General features: G+C 39.6%; 1 protein-coding gene across 1 annotated transcript in view; it reads left to right on the forward strand.

Annotated features, from left to right (window-relative positions):
• Positions 1–15,089, forward strand: part of LOC123976038 (CMP-N-acetylneuraminate-beta-galactosamide-alpha-2,3-sialyltransferase 1-like) — a 15,518-nt gene extending 429 nt beyond the window's left edge. The window contains exons 2-8 of the mRNA XM_046057843.1: positions 1,034–1,168; positions 4,846–5,117; positions 5,281–5,477; positions 9,451–9,630; positions 10,999–11,044; positions 11,144–11,263; positions 14,532–15,089. Of these exons, the coding sequence (XP_045913799.1) occupies positions 1,034–1,168; positions 4,846–5,117; positions 5,281–5,477; positions 9,451–9,630; positions 10,999–11,044; positions 11,144–11,263; positions 14,532–14,711 (1,130 nt within the window). The 3' untranslated portion in view covers positions 14,712–15,089. The remainder of the gene's footprint in view (positions 1–1,033; positions 1,169–4,845; positions 5,118–5,280; positions 5,478–9,450; positions 9,631–10,998; positions 11,045–11,143; positions 11,264–14,531) is intronic.
• The last annotated feature ends 50 nt before the right edge of the window (positions 15,090–15,139 follow it).

Here is a 15,139-nt window from a genome sequence, read left to right on the forward strand (position 1 = left end):
AGACACTTCCAGCATCCTGTAGGCGTGCAGTTCTTTCTCTTCTGCCTAGCCCTTTTAAAGAACTGGAGATGCCCCCTGTTGTTGTATCAGCATATGCTGATGATGTAAATGTATTTATTTGCAATCAGGGAGACATTCAAGAGTTAGAAGAAAGCCTGGCCTTTTATGGAAAAGCTTCCTCTGCCAAGGTGAACTGGGGAAAAAGTGAAGCTTGTTTAGTGAGGGAGTGGTGCGTGGGGAGCACTCCTGGTCTTCCTGGGAACCTTAGGTGGGGAAAAAGGGGTCTAAAAAGCCTAGGAGTTTTTTTTAGGGAGTGAGGACTTTCAGAGGCAGAACTGGGAGGTAGTGCTGGAAAAGGTAGAAGCCAGGTTGTCTAAATGGAAATGGTTGCTACAGTACCTCAGCTGTCATATAGGGGATAATCTGGTCGCATCATCTCTGTGGCACAAGATCATCGTGTTGGTGCCACCGGCAGGCCTACTGAAGGAGGTGCAGCGGCTCCTGGTAAATTTCTGTCAACACTCCGGTCAACACTGGCTGAAGGCGTCGGTCTTGTATCTCCCTGTGGCAGAGGGAGGACAAGGACTTGTAGGCATTCTGTCCAGAACCGCGGCCTTCAGACTGCAGACGGCACAGAGGCTGCTGTATGGCTGCAGTTGCTGCCGGTTAGCTCCTGCTTCTCAGGAACGCTCGCTGGCTTGGGCTGGATAAGCAGTTATTTCTGCTGAGACCATCTGAACTTGACCTGACTGGACTCACACCTTTCTACAGCTCGGTGATTAATGCCTGGCAGACACTGATGGTCACACGAACTCCTGACCCTAGGCCAGGAATGTGGATCTATGAGGAACCGCTGTTAATAATAACTTCCTTAGAAACGCCACATTCCAATCCAGAGTGCTGAATAGGGTTGTGGAGGAAGTCTGGCAGTCCCTTTCTAAGAAACTGAGAGGCTTTGCTAGGAAACGTGCTGGCCAATGGAAGGATGACGGTATGTACATTTTTCCCTCTCTGAGCGTCTTTCCTGCTGCAGAGGAGTGGCGAGAGGAGAGTGGACTTTTTCTCTCCATGAAAACACCGGTGCTGGGTAGTTTCAGCTCCTGTGGGAAGAAGCAGCTGTACTTCAGTTGTGTGAAGGTGCTGAACCTTCGCTCTCCGGAGCGAGATGGTGTGAGGTGTTTGCTTCAGACGTTACCCCTAAAGACCGGTGGAAGGTCCTGTTGAAAAGGATGGCGGACCTTCAGTGGAGGATGATACATGGAGCATTAGCTACGAACAGACACAGAGCTCACCTGGATCCAGGCACTGGGGAGGGCTGTCCATTTTGCACTCAGAGGGAAACATTAGAGCACTTAGTGGTGGGTTGTCCTCGGCTAGTTGGTCTTTTTAGAGTCCTGAAGGAACGGGTGGAAGCTTTGGGAGAAGATTTCTCTGTTTGTCTTTGGACCAAAAAAGAAAAAAACTGACTTTGGTTCTAATCAATTTGTTATTTGGGACAGCTAAGCTAGCAATTTGGAAGACCAGGAAGAGTCAGATGTTGGGTCAGGGCTGGACAGATGTGGTGCGGAGCCTGAATGGTCTGGTTGCAGCTCGTCTGAGAGTAGAGCACGCTTTCTAGTAATGACTAGTAATCGGGAGCCTTTAAGGGCTTTGTGGGGGATCAGACATATTTTATGTTCCCTAGAGGAAGATGGTTCACTGGTTCTTACCGTTTAACTTATTAGTGTGTGTGTGTGTGTGTGTGTGTGTGTGTGTGTGTGTGTGTGTGTGTGTGTGTGTGTGTGTGTGTGTGTGCCTAATAATCCTGGTGGAGGATTTATTATGATGATGGAAATGGAGTCTGTTTTCTAATGTGACGTAAATAAAAGAAGTCAAAAGTCAAAGTCTCTCTCTCTCGCCCTCTCGCCCATTGCCAGGAATGTTTAGGTTGTTTAGGTTGCAATGTTGCCAGAGCACAAGTTCACATATAAACAATGAAAAAGATATAATTAATAAATAATGAAATGACATTATAAAAACTAAAGAAAGACGATTAAAACACAAAATAGACCTATGTTACGTTAAAAATATGCCTCGCTTTTTCAAAGGAACAATTAGCCTATTAAAATAACAAACAATATTAATGATAACAATGTGATAATTAAGTAACTTTATACAAACAACAATCTATTTGTTGCATGAGGAAATATGTTTAGCTGCAATGATATGGCACTAATTAGGAGAGTGTGTGTGTGTGTGTGTGTATATATATATATGATCTAAATATAAAATATTAAAAAATTGAAAGTAGCTTAGATGTAACTAAGGTACTTACTTAGCTCACTACATTTTCCAAGTAGCTTTCACAACACTGAATATATCCTTTTGAGATACAGTGGAGTAGAATAAGAAAGTGTCATGAAAAGAAAAATCAAGTAAAGTACAGGTACCTCAGAAAAGATATGCTTAGTAGCTTGTAAATCTATTAAATTACAAGACAGTTAAATTCAAGTTGGGCAACATTCAATTCACAGAGCTTGAGACACCACAAAAGTCAATTCTTCTTTTGCCTTGCAAAACAGTGGAATAAGTGACTATGTGAAGGGGAATTTCCCTCATACAATACAGGGATGTAATTTACTGACATCTAAAACTCTGTTTAATTTTTTTTTTGTGTATGTGCCTACATTGTTCTGTTCTGCCACTGATGTGCCAGTAAACTAAAAAAAACAGTTCTGCAAGTATACTGAGTCATGCTGCAAGCACACCAACACTTCCTGTTGCATTGCTGAAGCCCTGCTTACAGGATACCCTATCATCCACCTGCTTTGCCCTGCTGTGTTTGTGAAAATGTCTAATTTTAAGTGAAGTGTAATATTTCTCAAAAAATACAGTAATATATTGACATGTGAAACTGTATTCCATTTTTTTCTGTTTTGCTATGCCTCTCTGCATGTTTGGTGTCTCTTTCTAGCAGAAACTGCTGGGAAAGTGCAAATGGCAATACAATGTCAAGGCATGTCCCAATCCTAAAGCTATTGTATAATACCAGAGGTGGAAAGTAACAAATTAGCTCTCTGTGTAGCTACTTATACTTTTTAAAGTTGTTGTTCAAATCTGTAATTTTACTTTTCCTTATGTGTGTGGTTTTTTTTTAAGTATTGTATCTCGCTACATTTTAAATAACACACGCTGCTGTATAAAAAATAAACTTGTGACCACTTTACCTTCAAGTGCAAGAGAACATCAGCTTTATCATGCAGTGCAAACTGTGAAAAAAGCTTTATTAAGTTACTGCAAATGTAAACTTAACATTTCCTGCCACTGCTTCACATTAAAAGCATTCAACTGGTGAAACATAAGTTGACTTTAATTTTGAAGTAATCACAGGAAATGCAATCTGTTTGGTAAGTGAGATCAGCGCTGACTGCCCTCATTCATCAAAAATGCAGCTACACAACAAGACAACCGTCATTTTCAGTTCAACAGTTTTCTGACAGCGGACCAGTTTGAAATATTGCAGTGAGTAATGCAACAGTCAGGAGCAGACAGAGTGAGCTGATAGATAAAGATCTGCAGGCGACAGATTGCACACCTCTACCTGGTCAGCCAGGTAACCAACTCCCTTAACTTTCGCAGTTCGCAGACTCATGTTGTGTGCAGCATAAAGTCAGATCACGACTGCTCGCATGATTATGGAAAATACCAATAACTACAAGACGATAGTTTTTGCGAAAGTTGAAAATATTATACAATAATATGGCAATTAGACATAGACTGAGACACATCTGGAACGATCAGTAGCCACCAGTTATGTACTTGTGGGTTTAATGATACAACATAGAAAAATGCAGCCAGTAGTTACAGAATGTTGCAACGCTTCCATTCAGGTTTTATTATTGTGATGCGTTAAGCAATATATTTCATCTTCTTCCTCGATGTCTCCATGTCATTCCACAGGGACTCATTCACATTCTATTTATACCAATGGGCAATGGGCAGAATGTGTAATAAGAACTTTTATTTCCTGGTATACAGGTCCTATAAAGACTCGCCCGCCACAAAACTGCCTCACACACGGGAGCAGCACCACCACATGAAGCAGAGCACCGCCAACATCACGCAAAACTAAACCCAAGAACGAGATTTTTTACGTTTTTGTTCTAAAACAAAGATCTGGACACGGATCTACAGGGATCTGAAATGGTTCTTTCTCGTCATTTATGCCTGTATGCCTCTTTGGACGCCTTTGTACAAACCCCCTTGTCAGAGATGTTCCAGTCCTTCTCTCAGAAGACTTCTTTGTGGGACTTTAAGGCTATTAAAGCATAAGTAGGCAATTCCACTAGTTCTTTATATTCACCCTCAGATGCTCTTAAGGTCTGACGTTTACTAAATGTCCCAACGTTTACTCAGTATAACTGCAACAGAAGTGGATTATTGTTTGATCAGGTAAGACAAAAATAAAATCAACTTTAATAGGTACGTTTGAACTGCTGAAGCTTTTGTTGTTTATTTAATGTACAGCATAATTATTTGTATATTTTGGTTCATGAAATAAATGAAAATAGAAATCAATTGGAAAAAAATAAGACATTATTATTATCATTACTGATAACCATATCAGAATTTTTAATACAGTTAATGACCAATTAAGTTTTTTATTTATTCTCAATCCTCAACAAGTCCTCATGAAAGAAATAACACATACTGTGATGTTCATTTCATAATGACTAGCAGCTGTGTTTGCCTGATATTAAAATGATGTGACATAATGTACCAATCTGCTTTATTTGCTGTTGCTGGTTATAGCCTAAAATAAACAATATGACAGTTTACATATTTCACCACACTCTTTGTCTACAGACTGGAATCACAAGGTTCACACAGCCAAGATGAAGGCAAAAGTGAGGATGTTCGTTGTCCTGCTGTGTGTGACTGGCATCTGTGTGTTGAGAGGAAATGTTTCAAGAGGGTTTTCAGAACACCTCAACCAGCTCCAGGACACAAACCCCTGTGCTTGTGACAAATGCTTATCAGAAGATGATCTGTGGTCTATTCCGCGTTTCAACACATCTGTTGAACCATTTTTGTCAGCGCAATACAATCTCTCAGAGGATGCTTTCAACTGGTGGAAGGTAAGTTGCTGGAACAGTCTCTCAGCCTGCAGTTATCAGATCAGGATCAGGAAGTGAAACACAATTATATCACAAATGCAACATTTGTTTTAGTTAAACAACTACTTAAGCAATACATTTCACAAGTAGTATAACAGAAATGTATGTTTGGTTTGTGTGCCAGCGCTTACAGGTTGAAAGCCGCAACTTTAGTACCTATAAAAAAACAGTGGACAGGCTGTTTGAGATGTTCCCATCCAGTCCAGATGTCATAAAACCCAGCCCTGACCTCTGCAGGAGTTGTGCTGTGGTGGGGAATTCTGGTAAATTGAAGCAATCACGATATGGACCTCTCATAGATTTACATGATGTCATCATAAGGTAAATCTTTAAGCTAAGGATTGTAAAGCTCTTAATTGCGCATAACTGTAAGCCTTTTTATTTATTTTATTTTATTTTTTATTAGATAATGCAACACGTAACAGCTGAAATACATAACAGACACAACAGTATTTCGTGAAAATACACAAAAACAGAAACGAGAAACAACCGTGCACAGTTGGACATAACAGCATGTTGGATATTAAAGATGTTTAAAGGCAATATGTGTGTGTGTGTGTGTGTGTGTGTGTGTGTGTGTGTGTGTATGTTCAAGAGGTAGAAAATGGGAGGTGGTGTGGGGGAAACTGAGTTGGGAAGTATATAGTATATGCTTTGAATTTAAGGAAAGAGTAGGGATTAACTAGAAAAAGAAGAACAAGAGCATAAATTTAAAAAATCAATAACTAAATGAAGCATAAAAAAATATGAATAATAATTATATTAAAAATAATAATAAAATTTAATTGAACAAAACGTCTCTTCCTGTATCCCAGGTTTCATTAAAAGCTGATATCTTGCTTGTTTTGTATGCTATTATTTTTTCTAGCGAAATATATTCTATAAGTAAATGAATCCAGTGAGTGATGTGACAAGAATTCTTGGATTGCCAGTTTTGAAAGATTACTTTCTAGGTAACAGCTAGAGAAACAAGTAGTGGGTTTTTATATTTATTTGGTAGGATAATTTGCGTAGTTATCTCCCAGTAGGCATAGTGATGGGGACAATGGGATTCTGTAGCCCAAGATCTGCGAAAGCTAGTTACTGCTGTCCAATAGTAATGGGAAAAGTCACTCTTTTGACAGACTCGAATCACCAAATCTCGTTCATTAAAATGAACTAATCTTTTTTTGTGTCATTTCGTTCATTTTAACTAGGCTTGTTATTGTAGCGCTGCAGCCCTGTAGTGGGCGATTTTTTAAAAAACAGCGCAGTTCTCAAACACAGAAGGCTGCCTGGCTTGCTCTAATTGACAAAGTATAATACACAAATTCACCTCTTGATCTTTCTCTATCATGGTTCTATAAAGCCTCATGGAGCCACAACCAAATTCAAACCATGGAAAAACCACAGAAATATGTTGTCAATATTCGATTAAGCCACAACTTCGACTAAATCCGTCCATTTTCACAATCATTCCTGAGTGTACTACCAGACCAGCCATATATATAATTATAATTACTATCACTAGATCTCTAAAGTGCTCATTCATACAGTAGTCTAACGCCTATCCATGAGTAACATCTAAATGTTAACATCAGATTTACAGGGAATATATTGAAGTAATAAGCTTGACACACTAGATGAATAAAACACACTCTTATTAAAATTTAACAAATTTAATAATAATCTCAAACGCTGCAGGTTGTTCACCAGTCAGCTGTGAAAAAAAACAGCACGGCTCTGTTGATAAATAAAAAGTAAAAGTTACTTGCATTCTCTGGCTGACCCGGATCAGCTGTTAGCTGTTCACACATCACAGGGCAAACATTAAGGTTGCTATGTGGCTGTGTTTTAATGTTTTAAAGGAGATGCCCTCTGTGGTAATTCAGCTCCTGGTAGAACTCTGTCAGGGCTCTGAAGTGGAGTGGACCCAGAATAACTCTCATCAGCTGTTAGCTGTAAACACTAGCAGGACTTACGTTACAGTGCGGCTGTGTTAAAACTATAACACAGCACTGCTAATAGATTTATTAAATGTCAGAAAATTATCAAAATCGATATTAGATATATGTCAGTCCAGTGACTGTTACCTGACAAAAGACTTGCCTCTCATTTGCCGGTGCTGGCAGTAAGTCAGCCTGCTGAGTGAAGACAGACTCCGAGGAGGACCCATGTGAGCGCTGAACGATTAGTTCATTCCTGCTCCACAGTAGCCGAGATGTCACATGAAAAATTAACGACTCAAACCCAGAGACCCACAGTTGAGAGTCGTGAACTAATCAATTGTTTCCTGTGCTGATAGAGACCATGCAGCTGCGGTATAACGAGTGAACGTAAGAGTCCAAAACTATTCACGCATGCGTGAAAATGAACAAATTACTCACTGAGACAACGCGTTCCTCCTGAGTCACATACAAGATTAGGTCAGATGAACGACACATTCTTTGAACGACACAACACTACTCTCCAAAGAGAGTAAACTGGTTGGCAGGTCCAAGTGGCGTGGAGATAATTATCTGTTTTACGTAAAGTGCATTGAGGACAGATATCGGTATTGACCAGTCCCATTTTAAATATTTTGTATTGAGTGAGGTGTATTCTGTGGATAGTTTTGTATGAGTAGCAAGTTTGTGATGTGTTGTGGTCATAGAGAAGATATTATTGCAGATTTGTGGCCAGACGTCAGGGTTGAGAGAGACTGCTAAATTGTTATCCCATTTTGAAATTGGGACTGTTACAGAAGTATCTGTATCTAATGTATCTATATGAGTTTAGAGTCTGGAGATAATATTTTTCTATCTGTGATTTTTGATATTTACTTAATTTGGGCTGCCATGATGGAAAATACACTGGGGTGTTATGCAGTTTGAAATCCGGATCGTGCCAAAAGATGTTATCAACGATTTGGTAATTTTACTAGTTTTCTACAAGGCTGTGAGAGTTGATGAGATTGTGTTATTCTTACAGTAATTAGTAAAAATGTGAGAGTGAATGGACGTTTGGTCCATCGTTTAAAGTCATCTATTTTTTTTATCAGAAGGGTGTAGTTGAGGTGAAAGAGATCTGACATCTTATTAGAAATATTAATGCCTAAATATTTTATGTTGCCAGCTTGAAGAGGAAAGGAGAAGTCTTGAGCTGCAGAATCCCACGCATCTAAAGATAGCACTAGTATAGTTGATTTATTCCAGTTTATTATGTAGTCTGAGATTATTGAGAAGTTATTAATGATGTGAAAGGTTTCCTGTAGTGACACAGATGGATTTTTTAGATACAGTAATAAATCATCTGCATAAAGACTCATTTGTCATATGTTGTGAGCTTGCGTCCTGGATTCCATCAATTTTATTTTGTCGTATTGCTGTTGCGAGTGGTTCGATAAAAATAGCAAATAGGGATGGTGAGAGTGGATCCTTGTCTGGTTCCCTGATGAAGTGTGAAACTAGGTGAGGTGATCTGGTTTGTGATTACTGAAGCTCTAGGTGACGTGTACAGTGTTCTTATCCAATGGATGATTGACTCCAGAACCAAACTTGCGCAGGGTGCTAAATAGAAAAGTCCAGTTTACTTTGTCAATAGCTTTTTTGGCATCTAATGATACAATTAAGGTTTTGTCTTGTCTTTGCTGTTATATATTGATTAAGTTAAAGAGTCTACAGAGGTTATCTGAAGCGTTCCTGCTTTTGATGAAGCCTGTCTGATCTGGGTGGATTAGTTTTGGTGTAACTGTCTCTATTGTTGTTACTAGGGATTTTGTAATAATTTTTAGGTCAGTATTAATAAGAGAGAGTGGGCAGTAGCTAGAAGGTTGATTTGGATCTTTGTTATAACTGTAAGCCTTAATATGATTTAAACAGGTGAGTTATATAAAAATTCACTCTCTCACAGTTGTCATGAACTGGGAAATTAGATACCAAAACCAGGCTACAGCCGGCCTCAAGTGTCCATTTGAGGAACTGCAGGTTTTGGCACTTGGTTCATTTTTCTTTCATTTACATTTACATTTATTAATTTAGTTATAGTATAGTTTATTTTTTTATTTCTTTATAGTTTAGTTTAGTTAGTTCTTTTATCCAAAGCGACTTACAATTGCTATTTATGTCAGAGGTCGCATGCCTCTGTAGCAACTAGGGGTTAAGTGGCTTGCTCAGGGACACACTGGTGGTGTCACAGCAAAGGTATGCATCTTATCCACTGCTCAATCACCACCCCCACATTTTTCCTCAATGATAAAATTCAAGCAGTCCCCCAATGCAGTGTATTTTTGTCAATGATAGTGGCATATAAGATAACATCCCATTGTTCTATTTAGAATAAACCATGGTCCTACCAAAGGCTTTGAAGCAGATGTCGGGACCAGAACAACTCATCGTGTCATGTATCCAGAGAGTGCCGTGGACTTGGATAACAACACTCATCTTGTGCTGTTTCCATTCAAGATACAAGATCTCGAGTGGCTCATCAAGGCCTTCTCTACTGGATTTACTGGAAGGTGAGTCAGATCTTTAAATTTCTTTCTCCCCACTCCCAGTGTGTAGACATAATGAGTTCAATATTAAATACATAAATATGACAACATAAATAATTATATCAATAAATACAAACTAAATATATTGTATAAGCATGAAAATGAGAAATTATCCAAGACATTTTAAAGTTTTTATTATTGTATGTTTCAAATTTGCCCTTTTACCACAATGACAATATTATTTGGCTGTCAAGTGAGAAAGGGCTGAGTCAGTTATGTGAAATATAGCCAAAGATCCTAGGCAACATGAAACACAAATGATAAACTTAGATACGTGGCAATAAAAAGTAGATGTAAAAAATAACTAATAAGTAAAATGATAAAACCTTAAGAATAAATAAAGCTATTAAAATTGAGTGCAAATTAATCAACTAACCTTAAAAAAAGTAAGCTTTAGAATGCTCTGCATGTTGTTGTAGGATTTACCAAACTCAATGAAAACAGCCAGCAGCTGCAATGTGATCAAATCATTTGAGTGTGTTCGAGAAGGGCCCACATTAAGAGACAGCAATGGAATAATGTAAGGGAGTAAAGACTCAGTAAGAGCCTTATAAATAAATAAAACCTAGTGCCAATCACACCTTACCGTGAGAGATGGCCACTCGACTTTAGTACGTAGCTCACAATGATGAGGATTATAATTATCACCAGTAAGGAATTCACCACAACTTGTGCCTGTCACTTAGGAATTAACATTCATGCTGTAATTAATCCTGCAGCACACAATTTACATCCAATACAAACAGTCAGTGCCAGTACAAGAGGTAGTTTTCCCTTTGTGTAGGGAAGGCAAAAAGTAATGACTGACTGTCATGCAAGAGACTGGACTTCATGTCCTGTGTCAGACAAACAGTGTAGTTGGCTTAATTCCCCATGCTCAATACAGGTCCAGTAGAAGGAAAGTAACACATCCCAGCACCATTAACCTGCAACATACCATCTAGGATGTAGCCTAAACACAATATACAGCTCTACAGGACAGCAGCGCAGACACTGAGATATGAGAAACAGCTAATCTTCCATCCAGGGTGTGTTAAGGACAGGCTTCCCTGCCAGTTTGAGCTCTTAGGAACTAGCAAACATGAGAGCAAGTAGGAGCAGGAGAGGAGGCGCCTAAAACCTGTGAGAATGAATGGGGCTCATCCACTTACCTGCTAGCAATTTCATTGTTTAAACAGTTTGAAAAGTTCAGAAATGGAACATATAATAATGTTAAGAATCATCTCTGCTGTAGTTTTCTTTTGGAGTGCCTAGTATATCATTTTACTGATAAATATATACAAAGCAGTTTCCTTTGATGTTAAGTTTGATACTTCATGGTATTTTCAACAGGTCATATGTGCCAGTTAAGTCAAATATCAAAGCTAACAAGGATTTGGTGAGTATTATTTTGAAAGCATTCAACAACACATTGTATTGGCTACAAAGGCAGCGGCTCCTAGAAATAAGTGTAAAGGCTAATTCTGATTCATAACAGGTGATGGTGATCAATCCAGCTTTCATGAGGTATGTTCATGAGACGTGGCTGCAAAAGAAGGGCAGTTATCCATCCACTGGCTTTATGGCTTTGATTCTTGCCCTCCATATTTGTGAAGAGGTGAGTCAATTATGAAATTGTTATTTCCTTGTGAATGTCACTAGTGTTGCTGTAACACACTAATGATTAACAAGTGGATGCAAATAACTGAAAAAAGTCAAGTTACCAAAGTTTGTATTTATGTAGCTTTTTTCTGAGAAGTGTTAACAATCAGATGTTACTCATTGTTATTACAGTTTTTCACAATTTCTAACATGCTAAACCCCATTCTCTGAACCCAGTGCTCAGTGGCCTAAATCCATTTGTTGAATCAGCCACTCTTTTGGCAAAACCTTAAACAAATTCAGGTAGTTAAGACACTTTTTGCAAAATGGTAAATACACGCAGCAAAAGTTAAACACAGCTACAACACAGCTGTCATCTTTTACACACAACTCACAGTTCTGCACACTTGTTTCTAATGATGTGATCAAACTAATATGTGGTCCAGTCCCTGGCCAGCATAGTGGCAATGTCACCCTTTGACCAACCTATAAGTAAGGGACAGTGTCACTGTGAGCGCGTCGGCCTTGTGTTCAGGAAGCCACTGTTCTAACATGTGCTGCTTGTGTGTACACTGTGGTGATGCTTGTGAATGTTAAACTGTTTATTAGCAACACATTATATTCCCCACCACCAACCCCATCCCATTGAGCTAGCCGTGTTGAACGCTCACCGACGCAAAGCTAACGGTTCGCCCCACGGCCTCCCCTGGTCAGAACCGAGTGAGAGGGTGGGTGAGGCCCAGCGTCCACTTCGCTAGCCTGACCGCAGAGTCCACGCGGCCATAATGGTCCGCTTCCACGACGTGACAGCCGAGAAACGAGCTGTTCTTACCGTGGAAACTGGGCAATGCAGCAGTGTACTGTAACTGTGCATTCCCAGCGCGCCCACGAGGACTCGCATGGACGCTTTGCTAGCTTACCGGCTGCGAAAGCGTGTTACATAAACAGACACGCTGCCCTGCCAACATGTCTTTCGCCGAGCGGTCACAGCGCAGCTAGGCTAGTCCGCTATAGCCGGTTGAGAGACAGCCAAAGTCAGGTCTCTCTCGGTATAGCGGGACGAAAGAGATCGCTCGCTGCTTCGGTTGGTTTAACTTCCTCCACGAGGATGTGGTGAGTTCAAGGCCCGGTCAGCCTTTTTCCAACTCCGGCCGGTATGGCTGGTTCAACCTTTCGAAAACGGTCCATGGTGCGTTCCAGGACACCGCAGCTTTTTCGATTGCAGCCCTTGGAAAAAGTCTAAGCCTTATTATTATTATTTTTTTTTTTTTTAAAGGGGGACAAAGGCTGATGTCCACGGGAACACTGCTAGCTCACTGACAGTGTGTGTGTTCCTAAAACACACAACCACATTGCCAACATATGCTCAACAGAACCAGCGCAGCGTTCAGCTGACTATCTGCGACAGCACGAGTCGAGCTAACGCCAATCTAGGTCAAATATAGCTGTAGAGACGCAACCAGACAACACGTCTCTTCCAGCAGTGCGGCCCGTATCACTTTATTACAGTGAACAGCGGCTCATTCTCCCAGCAGCAGCTCGCTGCACTGGAGAGGAGGATGCCCTGTCCTGACTCGGCTTCACTGCAGCTGTTGATATTGACTGCTCCACTGACGACGCGCTCACGGTGACACTGTTATACGTCACGCACATATCAGTAGCGACGTCCTATTGGTCAGCTACGTGCACGATAAAATATCAGTGGGCAAGTGCATGCGTGTGATTGGAGAAGGTAGTACCCATAGAGTCCAGTAGAGGGTAGAGTGAGTACAGTAAGGCTGCATCCAGCACTTCCCGGGGTTTTCTTTGCTTGTATGTGATGTGGATGAAGCCTCTTACTATATGGACTTTAATTTTGCAGTTTGCAACATTTTTGAGGGTAACGTGCTTTTCATTTATAGGTTTCTTTGTTCTTTGGGCTTACTGTGTTTGAATATACAGATATTCAATACTGTACTTGCAGTATTTACTGTATACTATATATTTATTGTACTAAGTTGTGATTATTATACTTTTTGAATTGGAAAATGTGTTTCCTCTACGCAAGAACAGTTTTTCTGTAACTACATGCCCTGGACGCTGTGTTAAGTTTTGATGTAGCGTTTAAAGAATGCTCTGTAGTGTTTTACCTATTGACTGGCTGTGTTTATGTTTTGAAAGCATTACTTGATTTTGATTTTTGATTCAGGCGTTTTCTGAATGTAGTGTAAAGATTAGGTTTTGTGTTTAAGTTTATGAGAAAATGGATGAAGGTTTAAAGAAATGTGTCTCAGCAATTGTGAAAAACTGTAATAGACATGGTGATATTGGCCAACATTTGGGTGAACATTCCTATTGAGGCCCAGCATTAGAGTTAAATTCATTCATTGAAACTTTTATTTAACCAGGATAAAAAAACTCTCCTTGAGATTAAAAATCTCTTTTACAAGAGTGTCCTGGCAAGTGGCAGCAGCGCGGTTACAAATAGATACAGAGACACTTACAGGTAAATACATAGACATAATTTCACTCATCATATTCAAACAATGTCATCATAAAAAACCTGGGTCCTAAATCAATTTAAAAACAGTGACAGACAGACTGCCTTTCTGCAAGGTCCTTTAAAAAGCCTTTAAAAGGATAAAGTGAGACCAACTCCTTCAACTGTACATTGTTCATTCTGAAGCTGATTCCATGCAGAAGGTGCTGCAAAATTAAAAGCCTTTTGCCAAAGTCAGTGCGGGCTTTAGGGACAGTCAATAAAAACAGATACTGTGAGTGCAGGTGATATGTTCCTGCAGGCCTCGGGAGGATGTAAGTGTTCAGATAAGGAGGAAGAAGTCCTAACACTGCCTTATAAATAAAAAGATGCCAGTGCATCCAACGCCGAATGGAGAGGGAGAACCACCCGACCCGAGAATACAGCAAACAGTGATGATTGAGAGATTTTAAGTTTGTGATGAATCTCAAGGCTCCATGAAACACAGTGTCCAAAGCATGAAGACACTGGGAGGTTGAATACATGTATAAAATATCACCATAGTCCAAGACAGACAAGAATGTTTAACCAGACCTGCATTGGCTATCGCAGACTCGTGGCCCGACTGGCTTGATAGACAGTTCAGTTTGAATGCTGTGGCCCACTCAGTAGTCCAGCTGCCAGTACTGCTCATGTAGTGTGATTACAAAATTAACATCTTGAAAGTTGTGGCACTTGTTGCAAAGGCAGTGTTTCATTATGTACATACATTATGTAATTCTGTTAGTTAATAGATGTTTTTGTTGTTATTTTTCTTATCCAACAGGTCCATGTGTTCGGTTATGGAGCAGACAAAAATGGAAGCTGGAATCATTACTGGGAAAAACTCAAAGACACAAAGTTTAAAACCGGAATACATCCTGGAAGTCATGAGTATGGAATTATCGAGGAGCTAGCTAAGCAACAAAAGATCAAGTTTTTTACAGGGCGGAGATCTTTCTCTTAGCATTTAAACTATTCATAAACTTGATAGCAAATCATTTGCCATGCAAAACAAGAATGAGAAGACTAACTGCCTAGCAGCACAGGGAAAAAAATGTGTAATGAATGTGAATGATACTGTTGTAGTGTTTTTAAACTATTCAAACTGATTCAGTGAGATTATCTATAAAGTGAAAATTGCTCACATCCACAGAAATGTAGGGTAACAGCTGTTCTAAGATGAAAGCAGAAGGAGAAAATATTGTATAGATGGATACATAGTATAGAAACACAAGGACAATGAGAGTAGTATCTTGAATGAATGTTTTGCCAGCTATTTAAGTTCTAAAATTTTAAAATGACAGCGTGTTACAATGTGTAGACTATTGTTTTTTTTCTTGAAAACTGTTATGTGATGACATTTTTTACAACTAACAATTAACTATTTTGTCT

The sequence above is a fragment of the Micropterus dolomieu genome, linkage group LG09 (assembly GCF_021292245.1).
Source record: "Micropterus dolomieu isolate WLL.071019.BEF.003 ecotype Adirondacks linkage group LG09, ASM2129224v1, whole genome shotgun sequence".
NCBI classification, from domain to species: domain Eukaryota; kingdom Metazoa; phylum Chordata; class Actinopteri; order Centrarchiformes; family Centrarchidae; genus Micropterus; species Micropterus dolomieu.